This window comes from Tiliqua scincoides, chromosome 4, assembly GCF_035046505.1.
Source record: "Tiliqua scincoides isolate rTilSci1 chromosome 4, rTilSci1.hap2, whole genome shotgun sequence".
Taxonomy (NCBI): domain Eukaryota; kingdom Metazoa; phylum Chordata; class Lepidosauria; order Squamata; family Scincidae; genus Tiliqua; species Tiliqua scincoides.
In genome coordinates this window covers 114,099,703-114,118,466 of record NC_089824.1, presented here as the reverse complement: position 1 = coordinate 114,118,466, position 18,764 = coordinate 114,099,703, and the positions used below count along the sequence as shown (strand labels likewise).

The 18,764-nt window shown below is 41.9% G+C and overlaps 1 protein-coding gene across 5 annotated transcripts in view; it reads right to left on the bottom strand.

Annotated features, from left to right (window-relative positions):
- The window catches only part of SOAT1 (sterol O-acyltransferase 1), a 56,352-nt gene that overhangs the window by 25,925 nt on the left and 11,663 nt on the right, over positions 1-18,764 (bottom strand). For all 5 annotated transcript variants that reach the window (XM_066623594.1, XM_066623595.1, XM_066623596.1 and 2 more), the window contains exons 4-13: positions 16,102-16,241; positions 15,944-16,003; positions 13,182-13,289; positions 11,558-11,840; positions 9,122-9,200; positions 7,177-7,258; positions 3,861-3,906; positions 2,337-2,466; positions 1,647-1,744; positions 873-971 (exon numbers count right to left, since the gene is read on the bottom strand). In XM_066623594.1, the coding sequence (XP_066479691.1) occupies positions 873-971; positions 1,647-1,744; positions 2,337-2,466; positions 3,861-3,906; positions 7,177-7,258; positions 9,122-9,200; positions 11,558-11,840; positions 13,182-13,289; positions 15,944-16,003; positions 16,102-16,241 (1,125 nt within the window). The remainder of the gene's footprint in view (positions 1-872; positions 972-1,646; positions 1,745-2,336; positions 2,467-3,860; positions 3,907-7,176; positions 7,259-9,121; positions 9,201-11,557; positions 11,841-13,181; positions 13,290-15,943; positions 16,004-16,101; positions 16,242-18,764) is intronic.

The following is an 18,764-nucleotide window of genomic DNA, read 5'->3' as shown; positions in this document are numbered from 1 at the left end:
GTATATGGTAGAACTGGCTCAGGAGATGTCTAGAATATTGTTATTGCTATGTTTATTTCAAATTTATGGTTAATATTCACCTGTATTCCCTTATTATCTCTGTACTTTCATTTAATGTTTTACTTTTTGACTGGTCTTTGACCGTAATAAAGTTTTATCTATCATTTCTAAGAGTAGGAATTGCAGGAACTCAGGTGACACACACCCACACCTAATCCCAGAGTGATAAAAAACAGGGTCACACATGTGCATTTGCATGTACATTTGCTCAGGTCTGACAATGAAAGCATCCAATGCTGCATGGAGGCTCACATGTCCATCCTCCTAAGGAGTGGGTGGGATGACAAGAAGCCTGAAACAGAATAAGTAGAGCATGTCATGACTGAAAATCATATTTATCCCCAAAGCATAATGCCAAAAATAAAGAAATATGGGGTGCAGCAACTGCAAAAGAGTGAACAGTCTTTTGTAGAAGAACTTGGACTGTATCAGAGTTGACCTGATGAGCAGTAGAGGTGGGTTCCTGTATCAGCAGATCTCATATCCACTACTCTAATTACACAGGCCTACAAAGTTGAGGGTCAGAAAAGTTTTTCCCAAATTTGATGGTGGTTTGATATGAATTTGGGGTGCAGACAGTCGCGCAGGGCTCCCCACAGGGCTCCTCCCTGCCTCCTGGCTGCCCCGCCCCTTAAGGGGGCAGAGGCCAGGGCCCACAGGCTGGGGCGTTGCTACGCCCCAGTTTGAAAAGCCCTGTTCTAATGCAAGGCAAGAGACTGAGCAAACAGGAGATTACATTGGGCTTGATTTCCATTCACCTGAAGAAAAATTTCACATTCAACTCAGAGATTCTTGAACAGATAGTTGCTCACCCAGAAAAAGTCCCTGTATACATAGCAGTACAGCCAGTCGTGCACCACCACATTCCAGGTTCGGTAATAATTGGAAAAAGACCGAGAATTCCACCAGTCCTGGAAAGAGAGTACAGATGTATGAAGCAAGTATTCAAAACTGGGAATGAGAGTGCAAAGTACATTTCTGCTAGTCAAATACTTCAACAACTGGCAATGCAATTTGTAAATTTAGAACAATGCAACTTAAAATTCAAACCACTTGTAAGTTCATTTGTAAGCACTAGCAAGCAATTTTCATTCTTCCTCAAAACAAGTCATGTACTAACATTTGTGCACATTGAGCCTGTGTCCCAAGGCTCAAATCCAACTTGGCTATCCAGTTCAAAAGTGGGATTATCTCTACACAAACATTAGTTCTACGTTAGAAGAAAGGTGCAAAGCACATGCAAAATATACAAGTGACAGCAGTTCATAGAACATTTCTACGGTTGTCTTCTAGACCGCAAAACTTGACCATTCACAGCCCAGAACAGAAGCAGCAGGCTCACCACCAGCCTTTCCACAATCTTCTGGAATGTGGACAATGGGGGGGGGGCACTAGGAATTGAAAATAGTAATCAGGTGCTGCACTGCCACTTTGCCAGTTTATGAAACTGTCATACTGAAAACTCAAAAAAATTATATAACATTGGTAGTGTCACAAAATAGTGTCCCCCTTGATAACACTTAACCTAAAATGGACACAAATATGGCAGAAAAAAGAGATGACTGAGAGCCTTACACAACCTTTACCTTATAGAATGTTCGGTCAGCAAAGCGCAGCATCTCAGCAAAGGCATTAAGCCAGCAGTGAAGGACAGCAAAAAACATTAGGAGGATCATCAATACACCTGATGAAAAGTAAACAAAAAAACACAGGTTATTTTTCTATTGTTTGCTTTTTCTGGCTGTATGCCCTCCAACAATAATTTGATTTGGTTACTAGTGGATGTATTTTTTCTTCATTTATGTTTCATACTGTATTTTCTCATTAAGAAGACAAAATAATAATGTTCAATAAACAGTTATTTTTTAAAAAGGAGGCTAACTTCAATGTCGAAATTTGTTGCAAGGTGAAAACTGCTAATCCCCAACTCATGACATAGAACGGTGATGCTGCAGGACTGTGCTGTCTCCAGCATGAGAATATACTTGGGAGAATGTCATATTATTAAAGTAATACAAATATACACATTATTAAGAAGCATGCTACCAAGCATGTTATATCAGAACACCATCATTTAACTATCCTCCCAGTAACAGATACTGAAAAGGCCTATAAATGGAGAGTATTTCACAGGTAAAATCTGAACTAAGATCATGGTCCATGCCCTACTTTATTAGCTGCTGCTGGTATTTCAGTTCTAAACTTATTGTTTCCAGAAAGGCTCAGGATTTTTGTTTTTAAAATAAGGCAGAGGTTAACCTTGTAAGAGTACTCACCTGGAAGAATGGAATTGAAGATGCAAAGGACCTGCCCTCGCAGACTGAAGGGTTCCCGACTATAATTTCGATATATAGGGATACAAAGTCGCACAAAAATGTAGTAAGCATAAAAGAGTGAGCCAAGAACCTGTCAGAAGAAAAACAATCAATTATAAAGTAATAGTACACATAAGGTACCCATGAGTGAGTCAACAGCCTCATCCCAATTACCAACAAACTACCGCCCAGAAACATCCTCAGTAATATGACAATATCAGCTCATTAAAACCCTAGCCGAGTTACATTTTTCACAAGAGTTACCTGTAGAGAATTCTGATGCTCCTCTGAAAACCATTCAGAAGGCTGGAGGGAATCATAGGCAAACACACAAGGAAGCAGGAACCACTAATCACCTATCAATTTACCTCTGCTTATCTTACTGTTCCTTTAGCAGCCAATTATCCCTAGGCTAGAGCAGGGGTGCCCAAACCCCGGCCCTGGGGCCACTTGCGGCCCTCGAGGCCTCTCAGTGCGGCCCTCAGGGAGCCCCCAGTCTCCAATGAGCCTCTGGCCCTCCAGAGATTTGTTGGAGCCCACACTGGCCCGACACAACTGCTCTCAGTGTGAGGGCAACTGTTTGACCTCTCGTGTGAGCTGTGGGATGAGAGCTCCCTCCACTGCTTGCTGTTTCATGTCTGTGATGCAGCAGAGGCAGCAAAGGAAAGGCCAGCCTTGCTTTGCGCAAGGCCTTTTATAGCAAGACCTTCATTCATTCATATAAGTTCATGTTTAATATATTCTTTTATGCAAATTTTAAATGTAAATTAATTCTTTTTTCCCCAGCCCCCGACACAGTGTCAGAGAGCCGATGTGGCCCTCCTGCCAAAAACTTTGGACACCCCTGGGCTAGAGGAAGAGAAGAGAACAACCAGTCACTAAAAGGTGAAAAAGGTGCACAGCACTTGTGTGTGTTGTCTACAGTCTCCTCTCTTCACAGAAGTAGTTCTGGAATTCTCCATCATTCGGATCAAAACTATTGTGCAAAGTTTTGCTATATTATGAATATGTCAAAGGTTTGGCACTAAACATGTATCTACAGTAGCTGACATTCTGATTCAAGGGTAAGGATGCATCAAGCACAAGGGTAAATTCAAGAACTATCAAATACATTTCTTTCATTGCATAGGACACCTGCAATACACACTGAAGAACCATAGTTGAAAATGAAGAGAAACCCTTCGAAGAATGAATGTAACAATTCTTTTGTTGCTAATTTCATTATAAATCAGGCTTTTTATATCAGACTTGTAAATGGTAACTCTTTTGGTGAAAGAATTTGTAGGTATAGAAGTGCAGCAAAAATTTTTTAAAAGAGTGATACAGGTATGAGTGGTCCAGTGGACTTAAACACTTTTATGAGCCAGTAACTAAGAGGATTTATTTTCAAAGTTTCGCACATAGTCATATTCTATAAAAGGAAACTAAGAATTACCAGTATCTGACAAAGCATGGGATTTGCAATAGGAAAAAAATCTCACTAACCTGTGCAAACTTAGTTGCTACATAGCTCCATCTGGTTGTGGGAGTTCTGCACACACAAAAAAAAAGCCACAGCATTACACCTAAACTCACAGCTTGCTTGGTGTGAACTGAAACCTATTTTTGGAACTGTGATTAAGGAGCTCCTAAATAGGGTAGCCATAACTTGCAGGAAAGAATCCAAATTCTTCTCCAATGCAATATCTTATCAATACACTAGACGTGATAGGGCCACACAGGCCTACAAAATTGAGGGTCAGAAAACGTTTCCCCAAACTTTATGGTGGTTCAATATGAATTTGGGGTGCTGATTCCAAAAATGGCATCTGTTTTGCCCTATCACGTCTAGTTTTGGAGATATAGTATAGCCTCATTAGCGAATGGTTCAGGCAGCTTCCTCATGAGGAAGCTGCCTGAACCATTCACTAATGAGGCTATACTATATCTCCAAAACTAGACAGCCAGCAGCAGTTCCTGAAGTCTCCTCAGGGGAAGGGAACATTAAGAAGCTCTGCAAAGTAAGTAGTCCTGCAATGGGGCTACACAAGCAAAGTAAAAAGCCCTGTAATGGGGTTTCTTGACTCTGTGCCATCTATTCAGTTACTGCAGAGTAAAGCAGCCCTGTGTTGGACCGTGAGAAACGACGTGAGGCTATGGATTTGGCAGAGCAAAGTTCCATCAGTCCCATCCCCCTCCTGCTCCACTCCCTCCCCCCGCCATGCCTTCTCCTGCCCCCCCCACTCCAAAACACCTCCCACCCAGACTTACCTCTCTGCCACTTGGTGCTCGTCCAGAGCTCCAGCAGCAGTCCTCTGCCTGCCAGCCAGCACTGGTTCAGTGCAGGCTTGCACTGAGGCTGCTCCAGTGCTGGACCGGAGGAGACTATTGCAGGCGTGCCTTATAGCATGTTTGCGACAATGTGTGCCAGCGCTGGGCCAGCTCGCATTGTTCATGATCAGACCCTTAGTAAGGGGATAGATTAGATAGAGATACATTGAATAAAGAGATTTGGAAGGAAGCTATGAGGAATAGAGAGGTATAGCATAGTATAGAACCAAACAGCAATATCTTGCACATTTTCAAAAAAACTCTTGCTGCAAACCATGAGAACTAGAACATTTTCTGAAGCCAAGACAGCCAATGTCTATAACTGTTATGGCTGTCTGTTTATGAAATACACACGTGCAATCAGACATGCGGCTATATGAAGACAAGGCTTATGGCAGGGAGCCATGAGAAAATGATGGTGCAATTGCTTTTATTCAGAGGCAAGATTATATCAACCCCACACCAAAGCAATAGGTGTACTGAAGTTCCTAGTTTTCCCATTATTCAGCACCTAATGCTGAATATCAGGGGTGTCAAACTCGTTTCATACCAAGGGCCAAACAGCATTCATAATATTGCTGAGGGCCAGAAGTGATGTCATTAGGCAGGAAGTGATGTCATTAAACAGTTCATAACCAAAAATAAGCACTTTTTCTCACTCATCAGCAGCAAAAGACAGAAGAGAAAAATACACAAATCTTGATCATATTTCAAGATACGAGAGCCCAATTTTCAAGTGGGCTGCACTTACGAGAGCATGAGGGCCAGAGAAAAAGCTTCCGTGGGCCGCATCCGGCCCCCAGGCCTTATGTTTGACAACCCTGCTCTATATCAAACCCAAAGCCAATTCAAACATTTGGGAAAATGCAATATTGCCTTTGTGGGACTGCACAAACTTCAAAAAGAAAGTGGGGAACTCTGTGTTTGAATACATCTTCATATCAGAAAGCTCTATATGGGAAATATGAGCACAGAAGGGAGGAGAATTCGCCTTTTTCCTGCCATACTAGTTTCTCACCTATAGGGTTGTTTTTTTTTTACTTGAGGACACAGTCAAACACATGGCCCCCTTTTTACATTACATGTGGACATTTTCAGCCTTACTACTGCCCCTTCCCCTGAATTACAAAGCTGAACAGTCCTGTAAGGGCTGAAAAATATGACCCAGGCTTTTTTGTCTACACCATACCAGCGTTTGGCCAGAACTGGTCTGGCCAAAACACTGGAAGGCAACACACACAAAAACACTGCTTCTGTTCACATGTTTAGCATGGGAATGACTATGCCGCAGAAGATTTCTGGCTCCCCTCTGTTGAACTAAAACAGAAGTTGCAAGTTTCCAGCTGACAGAAGAGAGCAGGCAATATGCTTGCAATGCACATATTAAGTTGCTCTTATATTTAGCAGGGAGAGAATAACTGTCTCTCTTCAATCCAGTACAGAGTCTTTGTGAGCCCTTTTGGGGCAGGGAGTCATTTAATTTTGTCTGCAAAGTTTTTTGTTGAAAAATGGTATACAAACCATCTTAATAATAATTGCTCACATAAGAGGTGGCTTTGCACAAGCCTCTGACATCTTATCAGACTGGGCTTTAACTTTTTGCATCTATTCAGATCCATTTCACAAATGGATAAACTTTGCAAACTCAGACAAAGCAATAACACTAGCAAAGTTTATGCTTAGCTACATGCTACACTTACCATGCCCTACCACAGCTGCCAGCTGTGAGTTATCCCAACACCTCCTACTCCCAACTCCTAGGGAAAGTTATCTGTTAAGGAGATACATCACGGGGAGATAAATAGGGGAGATACATCAAGGGGAGATAAATAATAGATGTACGAGTTTTGTATAGCCCAAAACTGAGCTGCCCGGTGTGCTGGGCGGCCATGGTGACAAAATGGCTGCTGCAGCATCCTAAGCGCGCCAGGCAGCCATCAGTGGTTCCTTGTGGGAAGGGGGTATTCCCCCACATAAGGAAAATAGCCACACAATGGGGCTACTTGACTCTGTGCCAGGTATTTAGCTGGTGCAGAGTAACTGAGTTCTGTGTCGGGCCAAGAGGCCTGATGAGGAGCTCTGGATCGTCGCCTGTCCTCACCTGGTGCTGGCTCAGCTCAGGCTTCCGCTGAGCCAGTACCCGCGTTGGCTGGACAGAACGTACCACAGGCATGCCTTGTGGCACATTTGTAACACTTCACACTGGCACTGAGCTGGTGCACAAGGGTCAGGATAGGCCCGAAGAAAGGCAAGCTCCGTCACTAGAGGGGACAGTAATGTCATCTACTGACGTGGGAGCCTTCAGAATTCTAACAGAATTCTTGCATGGCAGGATGGCTTTTGCATGGTGAAAGGTGGAAGCTGGTTCTAGTTTTGTTGAACCAATGGATGTATAATGCCAAATGCGTTTGTAACAGATAACTAAATACATTTAGCTCTTCTGAAGAGGGAATGAAATGGTTGCATGCAAGATTACTCATACTGACATTACCTGGGATAGTGATCTCTGTAAATTAGAGTGGGAGCAAAGAGGAAATACAAATACTGCGAAAGTTGTGGAACTTGAACAGAGTCTGAAAAGGCAAGAGGGAGGACATCATTTAGTAGCAGACCATACTCATACTAGAAGTATTTGCCATGAACATTTGCCATGATTATTGGTTTATTTATTAAAGCGCTTAACATTTAATAGATACTTCCATAATTTCTTGGTCCTGTCAAACATCTAACAAGGTGACTTTTACTATTCATATCCTAACTTTTTAAACTGATCAACACTATTTGAGGGGTCCAGTTCTTCTAAACTGCACCCATGTTGTCTGAGAACTATCTCCTCAACAAGATTTGTGGGAAACCTGAACACAGGATTCTCTTACATACAGCACAACAAGTACACTCCTAGCCCACCACACCTTAAGTCAGTGTTATTCAAACTGTGAGGCACGGCTCTTTAGGGCGGTGCCAGGAACTCAAAGGGGAAGCTCGGGATGTCCTCTCGCAGCGATACAGTCACACCCCTGAGCCCATCTTCTGCCCATTGTCTGCGCTTTTTTTGGAAGCAGAAGAAATAGGAGTTGCTCTGATGCTGAGTGGCTGCTGCCGCCCCGCACTGTCCCAAGCATGCTCGGCTTGCAGTCCTTAACCCTCGCTGAACCTTGTCTGGTTGGTTCCTAGTATCCCAGATAGGAACTGCACTGATACTGATCAGTGAAATCTCTCTTTTCAACCCCTCCCTCTTCCACTCCCCCCTTTCGATCTCCAAACCTTCCCGCTTTCCTGCCCCTCCCCTTAAAGTTGTTTCCATGCAGTTGGCAAAGGGGGAGGGGAGAGACAAGCACACACTTTACTTGGCCAGGAGCAGATAAAGGGTACTGTTTTTAAAGTGACTTATTAATCTTGTTGTTTGACTGAAGAGGAAAGGCTGTATTTTTAAAGTGATGAATCTTGCTATTTAAAGGGAATACTTATCAGCCATTGATTAAGTGATTGCCAGCCCATACTTTCCTGAGAGTAAGCCCCACTGACTCTAATAGGACTTAATTCCAAGTAGGCATGCATAGGCTTGAGCTGTGCATCTCCTAGTATAGGAGACAAATCAGCTTCCTAACCAAACCCTTATCAGCTCTGATATATTTTCATAGTCTATTTTTGTTTTCCCCACCAGCTGCTGGAAAAATTTAATTTCATTAAATTAATAAAGGGTTCAATCCTATCCAAGGAGAATGGGAGAAATGACTAGTTGGATTGGGGTCCACAGGGGTGCGTGTATGTGTAATGTTGGTCAGATTGGTTGTTCACAAAGTTCATTTGATAAGACAATTCAATTGGTATCCTTACAAAGTTTAAAAAAATGAGTCCTCCTGGACCAGAGGAAATCTACCTACTCCAGCATCCTGTCTCCAACAGTGATCAGCAGCCGATCATTTATAAAGCATGTATATTGCTGTGTATTAATAATATATTTTTAAGATCTGCATTTAATTAATGATATGATTAATATAATTAATATTAATCATATCATTAATTAAATGCAGATCTTTAATATATATAATTAATATTAATCATATCATTATTAACTATAATTATATAGTTATATTATAGTTATATTATATTATTAACTATAATTAATATATAGTTAATATTTCTGGCCACTTCCTGTTTAATGATGTCACTTCTAGCCCTCAGGATCATGATGGGGAGTCATGGCCAAAAACCACGGGGGTCAAGGAAGCCACTGGCCGGAAAAGTTTGAGTGCCACTGCCTTAAGAGGTTAGAAGTTTCATGACACATCTTTCAAAACAAGGAAAAGTTCATGCAACTGTGCGTGAATTGGGGAATGTCTTTGAACTAATCCCATGCAACTCTCTCAACAGCAAGGGGACAAAAGGCCATCATCTCTACAGTGACAAAATTGAAGCAGAACGAAGTTACTCACTGGACTTCTGTGGGGAAGACGAGATTACTCGAGGAACATTCTCCCTGATGAAAGAATGGGCTTTCATGACTAGGCGTACCTGCAGGAAGTAAGTAGGATGACAGGAAAGGTTGCTTTGACAACTGCCAATCACCTAGAGCTAAAGCAAATTCCATTTGCTTTAAAATGCACATCTGTTTCCTCCTGAATTTTTTTACTGACTTCTTTCACTTAGTATTTATTTAAAATATCCATATCTACTTAATATTTATCTGCTTAAATATTAAAAATATTTAAAAAATTTAAAATTACATTTTCAGGAGCTCAAGAACGTTTATATAAAAACTATTAAACACAGTCAAACATCAGCTGCACCCTAGTTAAAAGCATTGCCCCCTTAAGTATCATTCCCACTCCAGTAGCAAGCAACCAACTAAGCAGTCTGCATAGGCTGTATTGGTCACACTAAAATCAACATCTGCAGCTCCCCTTTCAGAGGAGGAACAAGACATCAGCGCTGGCTGTGTAAACTGCCTTTCCCTCTAAGAAGATCACAGTCTGGCTGCTAAACAGAAAAAGGTATAAATCCTCCAGGTGTATTTAATTAGTAATCTGGCTTATGTGTTGGTATATGGGTTGATTAAGTGCTGAATCAGCAACATTGCATGATTGGTTGCTGTCCTGTGAGGAGGTGGGATTGGGATTATAAAACCTGAGTGTATGCTTACTCAGGTTGTGTTATAAGAGTGGTACTATGGAGCTCAGTGGAGTAGGCTATCTGATCTCTGGGTAATCTAGCAATTCTAATCTGCAATTAGATATGTGAGCTTAATTGTCTGGTACTACTGTAAATGCAAAGTATTAACCTTTCTTGGAGCTTCTGCATGCAGTTGTTCTTCTCTCACCTCATTCTCTCACCTCCTGTGTTGACTAGAAGTCTCCCTTAAGAGCTTATCTCTTTCTTAAAAATAAAGTTATTTTATTTTGAAGATGAAGTGTGGTTGTTTCATTGACCAAGGCAGGGCTTTTCAAACTGGGGCGTCGCGACGCCCCAGCCTGTGGGCCCTGGCCTGTTTCCCCTTAAGGGGCGGGGGCAGCCAGGAGGCAGGGAGAAGGCAGCAGCACAATCCCCAGGATTGCACCACTCAGAGGGGCTGCAGGGGCTTGGGTCCACTTACCTGAGCCTCCTGAGGGTGCAGGGAGCCCTGCAGGGCTCCCTGCAGCTTTGAAACCTTCTTCAGGGCTCCCTGCAACTTTGAAAGTGAAAGCAGAGCGATCACACCCCGCCTCTGCTAAAGCGGAAGTGGAGCGTGATCATTCCACTTTTACTTCTGAAGCTGTGAGGAGCCCCGCAGAAGGTTGTGCAGGGCTCCCTGCACCCCCGGGAGGCTGCAGGAGGCTCGGGTAAGTGAACCCAAGCCCCTGCAGCCCCCCTGAGTGGCGCGATCCTGGGGATCGCGCTGCTGCCTCCTCCCTGCCTCCTGGCTGCCCCCGCCCCTTAAGGGGAAACAGGCCAGGGCCCACAGGCTGGGGCATCGCAACGCCCCAGTTTGAAAAGCTGCCTTTCCCCCGCACCCACTGTCTCCCCCCCACCCCTGCAAGAACTTAGTGTGGCTCCAACTCTCCCTGAGAGTTTGAAAACCACTGAACCAAGGGAACGTGCTACCTCTAGGGAACCTGGGGCTGTGGTGAATTTTTCTAATCCAGTGGAAATTGCCTTCTTCTCAGTTCTTCTGTCTGAAACAGGGTAGACGAAAAGGCGCTTATGGTTTGTAAGCAAACCACATAGGCTCAGAGGGTTAAGTGGAACTGTGGTTGACAAGAAGTGGTACAATTTGTGTCGTGCCAGGTCTTAAGGTTTCTCAAGTTGTCCCTGACCCTCTGAGTGCAAACGTGACACTGGCTGAAATTCCCAGGGTAGTCAGCAAGATTTTTATATTATCTGACCTGCAACACATCCAATATAGCAAGTGTCACATTCACACCTTATTCAATCTGTTCATCCCCAAGAACTGTGGTTCCCCAACTGTGAGCTGTGGCTCCTGGGGAGCTGAAGAAACCAGCCAGGGGAGTCGTGGAATCCTCATGAAAAACTTGCCATTTTATACAATGTATAGGATTGTAGCCCTAATTGGGAGTTATGGGCAATGGCCCAGTAGGTCAAGGGAGTCACCAACAGTCCCCCTCCCCAAGCCGACCACCACTAATCTGAATATCAACATTAGTCAGGCAGACATAAATGCCTAAAATATATACTGAATGTACATACTTGGCAAAATCATAATTCCAGACATTATAATGAAGACACTCAACACTCATAGCCAAGGACCTGGCTCTCTGGATAAAACAGTACCTATTCTTTAAATACTCTATCCTTCTTCAAGAAGACAGGTTCATTTCCTACCATGTGTCACTATCTGCACCCACCTTATCTGCTTTTCAGGTACTGAAACTGACCTGCTCAGTTATGACTATGGCCCGAGAGGCTGGTGGCAGGTCATAGGACAATACGATGTAAGTTGGCACCAAACCAAGCCCAATGGTCTGGAAGATCATGAGAAGCCCTCCAAAGAAGAGGGAGCAGATTGTCTTGTGGGAGGAACCATGGTAGCTCTGGGCCCATTGGAGAAAAAGACCATATGGCACGAGCAGTGTGGACAGGAACATATATGGCCAAACAGAGGCAGCAACAGAAAGCTTGCCAAAAGAGTAGACCAGAAGATCAAACTCCAGCACCAACCTGGAAGAGACAAACAAAATAAATTAAGGGATTAATTTGGTTAAAATGGACACTTTCAGGCTAAATCAGAAGGACAACTGAAACCCATGTGTATAGGACCATTTCAGGAATTGTAGTTCCTTCAAAACAGCAGCCCCTCAATTCAATCTGAAGCATGTTTACTCAGAATTCAGTCCCTCTGGGTTCACTAGAGTTTACCCCCAAAGTCAGCATACACAGGATTGTAGCCTCAGAGGAGGAAAACAAAAGTGAACACATAACCAGAAACCCACACCAAAGTTTAAGAAAACCAGAAAAATGAGTGCAAGGCTCTATCTGACTGAAAGAGATGAACCATTCCTTCAGTCCTCAGAATACCCAACTTATAGTTCACAGAAAGGGACATGAACACAAGTATACCAACAGACTCTTGGTGGTTCAGATAAAACTTGGTTAGATTTACTAAAAACGTACTGCAGAGGGTTCTGGAATGATGAACTTCCTCAAGAAACACCAATAAGAACACCGATGGAAATAGTACAAAAAAACGCACATACAGCCTCAACACAATGCTTTGAGCACCTACCAGCAGACAATTTGAACACAGTAAAAGTTTATCACTTCCAGCATTTTAAACTTTAGCTGGTGCAATAAAATACCGTCACCCACTCAGCCTGGGCTGGATATAGAATTATACTCACACTATGGAATCTTCCCTAACTCCTCCTCTTTGCTGCAGCCTCCCACAAAGCCACTCCTAGGGCAAAAAGACCTTCCGGAACAGCATGGGATGGGGAACAGTGGGAATCCCCTAAAACAGGGCACAAGCACTTTGCCCTGCAGCTCTCTCAGCCATTCAAGCTTCTCCCCAAATCTGCAGCCCCCATGAGAGATGTACAAGCCTGTGTGGCTTATACCCCTGTGGCTCAGAGTCTCTGACACCTTTATAGCTGCTTTGATACGACCCTGCCAAGGGCAGATCAAGTTAGCTAGCACAGAACAGGAGGTTTCAGGTTAGCAAGAGGTTTCAGGTTGGGAGAGAGGGTTACACCTAGATATGAACATCCTTTTAAAGGCATTGTGCCAAGAGAAAAAAAAAACAGTCATTCTGGACACTAAATTGCCCAGAAAGTAGGGTGGTGCTATTGTTTTCCTGCCTCCATTGCATTTTAAATTACTTTAATACTTTTTTATTGGGTTTTCCATTTTTTATTTTCAAGGACCAGCTTTACAAAACAAATTGAGACTGGCAGAGGAACAGAGTAAGATGGTTAAGGTATCACTTGGATTCTTTTGATTCAAGTGTAAAAATGCCTAGGCCAAGATGACAACACCCAGCTGCCCTTTTCAGGATTTTCTCACCTTCCTTCATCAATGAAGTCTACCACAAGGGTGCTGAGAATGAAGAGGATGAGGAGGGCAATGAACATGTGATAGATGGTCTGGATGTGGTCCACTTCAAACAGCTCACTGAAAAAAACAGGTCAAGAAAAGAGGATGTACATTAGGACGTGTCTGAAAAAAAAATGTACCAGGCAGGTGTGGTCTGGAGGCAGTTGTTGCCCTGCCTGAAGATGCTAAGCATCTCAGTTGGCCTTGGATGGGAGACCAGTTGTTGCTGACAGAGCTTGCAGAGAAATGTGTGGAATGTGGTGGAGTTAGTGGACAAGGAACAGATAAAATCTAGAAAACTGGCGGATGTGTGATCTTCGGCTGCCTATGAAGGCACGGATGGTGTCAGCACGGAGTGCAGCCTGGTTGACCACACATTGAAAACGAGACACCTGGAGTAATTGAGGGTTCTAGGAACTGTATAACTGTAAAAATGCAATTTGAAAAAATGGGGTTTATGAGCAGCCTGCCAATTGTAAACTGCGTTGTGTCTTGAGAAATCCTTTAAATAATCATTAAATAATCATCATTAAGTTCATAAGTGCCACAGCAAGTCCAAGAATCCCTATGGCTATCTCCGTTACAAAGCAGGACTAGTGTTGGGTTGATTTGCACAAGAGGGTATGCACCACAACTCCAAGCCATGCTAAAACATGCCCTTTCATCTTCCAGTGTACATAAGCCAAGCTTATTTGCCAGGCAAATTCCACTTGTCATTGCACACAAAATTTTAGTCACTAGAAATTCACTACAGATTTCTTTGAAACATTGTGGAAATCAATAGGTTGTTCTTTGTATGCCAAGGAAAGAGGGAATTCTCTGGATCTTGTTTCACTGACATACCCGGTTTGCACTCTGCTTGCTCTTGACAAAAGACAAGTTGCAGACCTCTCTTCCAGGCTAAGCAGATATGAGTTTAGATGGTTTGCCCAGTGAGTGTCCCATTATCCATGCCTGAATTGTACCACAGGGCACCATGCCATAGTAGATTTTACCAGGCAGTATGCAACACTTACAACAAGCCCATCACATTGTACAATTGCATCTAATGATTTCTGAAAACATAAATGACAAGGAGATTGCTGGGGACCTGAAGAAAATTTGCAGGAATGAATAGTGTCTGAGATAAATAAACCTAAATAGCATGTACATCCCTCCCTCTGCCAATGAATTCACATGGGGTACAATTCACCAGGAAAAGTATTTATGATGTATTGCACAGCCACAACACTGCTTTGTTTTGCAACATGAGTTTATGATGAGCTCTTTTTATGGTATCATCAAATCTAAATTAAAAAACAATTTTTCCCCCAATAAAGAGAAAATTCAGAGAAACAATTTTAGGTGAAGAAAGCCTAAAACTAAGCCACTTTTATTTTAAGCCTTGATTTTAATCTATTTTTAAGATGTTGGACAACATCCCCCAGGATGGAAATTCATTCCCAGTACACCTATTATAATTTGACAGGACCTTCAACTGAAGCAAGAAGGGTAACCAATAACAATGTTATCTACCAATGCAAGAACAGTACACATATCTATGTTCATCTAGACCTTGACAGTGAGACTTTGAAGAGATGTGTCCCTGAAACGTTCTCTCTCTCTTAGCTAGAAAGAAAAACAAGCATCCTTCTATCAGTGCAAAAGACACAATTGCAGTGCTTTTCAGTTACAAGTCCAGCATCAGCCAAACAGAAATAGTTCCAATTAAAAAGAAATAGCATGCTTACAGCTGGACCGCCAAGTATAAACCTAGAGACTTCTAGCTAAAACAGGGATGGACAATTGGTGGTCTGGTCCAGATCAGGCCCTAAAAGTTTATTTGACACCATACTGGTGCTACCAAGATTCAACTAAAAATAGTAGTTTGTCCAGTTTCCTTTATTAGCACATTGCATACAAGAGAGACTTCTATGCTTTAATGTTACGTCCCTTGTAATATGCATACAAAACTCTTGCTACATCTTAGTGCACTAGTAATTTACTTGGGAATTTACACCCTTTTCTTCAGTGTTACCATCCTCAGGGCAGTTTACATTAAAAAAAACAGAACAAGTAAAAACCAATATCCCCCACCTCAAAACATCCCAAAACCACACAGATTAAAATATTAAACACAGCAGAGCAATAATAATCATTTTCAAACCAACACTATTTTAAAGGCTCTGGGAAAATAAAGGCTTTTGCCTAGCTCCAAGAAGACCTAGAAGTGGATGACCAGAAGTATAGCAACCAGGACACAGTACTCCAGATGCGACCTCTACTATCTCCATCTAGTAGAAGGTGCAACTGGTGGTTGGCACTGTGTGCCACAGATGCCACTTGGGCATCCAAACACAGGACTGGATTTAACAGCCCCCCTAAGCTCAGAATCTGACCTTTTAGGAGAGTGCAGCTCCATCCAGAATAGGTTGATCAACACCTTTCTAGAGCAGCACATGTAAAAAAAGCCCATCTAGCCCATCTACTGTTTCTCAAAGTGGCCTACCAACTGTCTCTGCTCCTTAATTGTGAAAACGTTACTGTTAGATGGTCCACACTATCAGGAAACATGGTGTTAACCATGACATATTTTGCAGGTCCCAGAAAGTGCTGTGCTTTAGCCACGTGCCCACCCATATTTTGCAGGTCCCAGGAAGTGCTATGCTTTAGCCATGCCCACCAAATGTACCAGAGCCACACCAACTTTGCACAGGTGCCCTTGCTAATTACAAGCTCATTAATATACTCACTCCAAGAGAGACTTCCTAGCAACAAACACTTTTCCATGTTCTGAAGCAGCTCTTGATTCTCTGTGAAAAGAAAGAACATTCAGTACCAAAGAGGAAACAAGTACAAGTACCAAAGAGGAAACCAGTCCTATCTGAGGTTCAGCCAACAACCAACCTACTTGGTTTTGTAGCCATCTTTCTCTGATTTGGTTGGAAAGACAGATGGTGACGACTCCAACAGTGCTGACTTCGCGACCAAGCCATTTACAAATTCTGTAAAGTGACTGTCAACTCCTTCCATGAAAGCTGGCTTCAAATGCTGGTACAATTTGGAGAAGGAATGGAAACACAAGAGACAAAACAGGACAGCTTCAATATGTTCTGGATGGGCATTTGTAAGCTAAAGCAGTATCTCATTCAAGTGCTAGGCTGGCTTCCTAACATCATGCCAACAAGAAATGACAAATCTAAAAAAAAAAATGTACATGCCCACCCAATGCCAAAATGTAATTTGCCAAAAAACAACAACAACAACCACAAGTGCTTCTCAGAAGTGTCTGGGAAGCCTTCTGAGGTGCAGGGAGGTCATGTCCAACCTTCCTGTGCCTCAGAAGGCCTCCCAAATGCTTCCAGGAGGTACTTCCAGTTTGCCAGCAAGTCCTCCCCCCGTTATGGCTATTTATGATTTTCAGTGGCCCAAATTCATTTGCAAGCTAAATAAGGCTATTTTTTTAATATTCATCCATGCTCTGGTCCCCAAACAGACAAAAGTACAAAGTATTGCTGTATTTTCAGATGATCCATTAAACACAAACACATAATTGGAAAATTGCATTCTGTTCAAAAGGACATATTCTACAAGATGTTTTCAGCAGCAACAGATACATTTATAGAAAAAAATCTTACTTGTGACCTTCTGAAATGCTAAAGTGTGACAATTTTTGTTGAAATGGCTTCCCAGATTATATTAGAAGATCAAAGAATACTTAAACTGGAGGGACATGATCTTGAATGGGGATGGCATGCATTTGTTTGGTATGGAAAAGCAAACGAATATAAGCAATTCAATAATCATATATTAAGGAAATCTTTATTATGGATCTGGGCTAAAATACAAAGACAGATGTACACCAAAATCCTCCGATGGGTGGTGCTGCTAGAAGCATGTACCCAGCCGAATTTATTAGAGACAACAAAAATGCTTAGATATGAAAGTTTATTGAAGAAAGATGGGCAATTGAAGACAAAAGAAGAACTGTTAAGACAGGGTGTGGGGATGGATTGGTGGACTCACTTGCAACTTGATTCAAAATTTGGGAAAGAAAAAACAAGAAGGATTCTATTCAGAACAGATGCCACTTGACAGAATACTCTTAGAAACAAAAGAAAAATATATCAAAAGAATATATATATTCCTATTGGATTTTGAGATGCATGAAGAAACAATAAAAGAATGTATGACAAAATGGGCACAAAATATAGTCCATAATATTACAGTAGAACAATGGGAACAGATTTGGAAATATAATATAAAATTTACTAGAGCAACAAATTTTAAAGAAAATGTATATAAAATGTTTTATAGATGGTACATGACACCAGTAAAACTGGTAAAAATGAATCAGAACATATCAAAAAATTGTTGGAAGTGTAAATGTGAAGAAGGGGCATTTTATCATATGTGGTGGACATGTAAAAAAATGCAAGTATACTAGAAAATGGTAAGGAATCTAATACAAGAGATTGTTGGATTTACGATACTGCTGAAACCAGAGTTATTTTTGCTTAATATCACCTTAGATATTATAAAGAAAATGATGTGTATTTAGTTATTATGATATTAACTGCTGTAAGGATTTTATATGCTAGATACTGGAAAGATATTAAAATTCCAACGAAAGATGAATTAATAGAGAAAATAATGAATGTGGCGGAAATGAATAGGCTTACAGAGATTTTGGATCAACAGCGTAAACCGACACAGATAGAACAATGGAGACCATTTTATGCTTGGTTGAAAATGAAGTTGTAGATGGATAGGATAGGGCATTTAGATGAATATATTGTATACATGATATGATATGACAAATGATATTAAGAGGTTAAATTAGAAGAGGAACAAGATTAGAAGATATGTATTGATTGTTTAGATATATTGATATACGATTGCCTGCACCCTCCAACGGTGTGTTTTTGTGTTTTTTTGGTGTGTTGTGTATTGAGTTTGTGTTTGTTATGTGTTTGTTTTTATTTTGGAAAATTAAAAAATTAATAAAAAAAAGAAATGGCTTCCCAGAATCAGAACCTGGTTATAAAAAGCCAGCTCCAATAAAAAGATCTTCCAGAATCTCCCACCCAAAAGTAGCTCTACTTCAAAGAAAGGAAACGTGTACTGAAAGAAACCCAGTTCAAAGTATTCACATTTCTGGATGCAGGGCATTGCTGCTGTTGCCAATCAGCATTACATTAGGGTAGAAAAACACATCTGGTACTTCACTGTTATTCCAAAACAAAATCTGTGAGGCGTAAACCATTTCTGCCCAACACTGCATATACGCAACAGGGATCAAATGTGTACACCTTTGGGCTGGGTAGAAATGGGTTAATGTTTAATTTTCCACTTGCATGCATGACAGGAACTTCAAGTTTCCTGGCTGCTACTGACCAAGAGACTCCTGCTTTCATAGCAGCACTCACCCACTCATTTGTGTAAAAGCTGACAAGAGATGAAGGTCCAATATTGTTGACTGAAGGCACTTCCACAAGTGACTGAATTAGCCCTCGGAAAGGGCTCTTGCTGAACTCTGGAGTTCAATCTCTCTCCTCAAGACTGTGCAGAGGC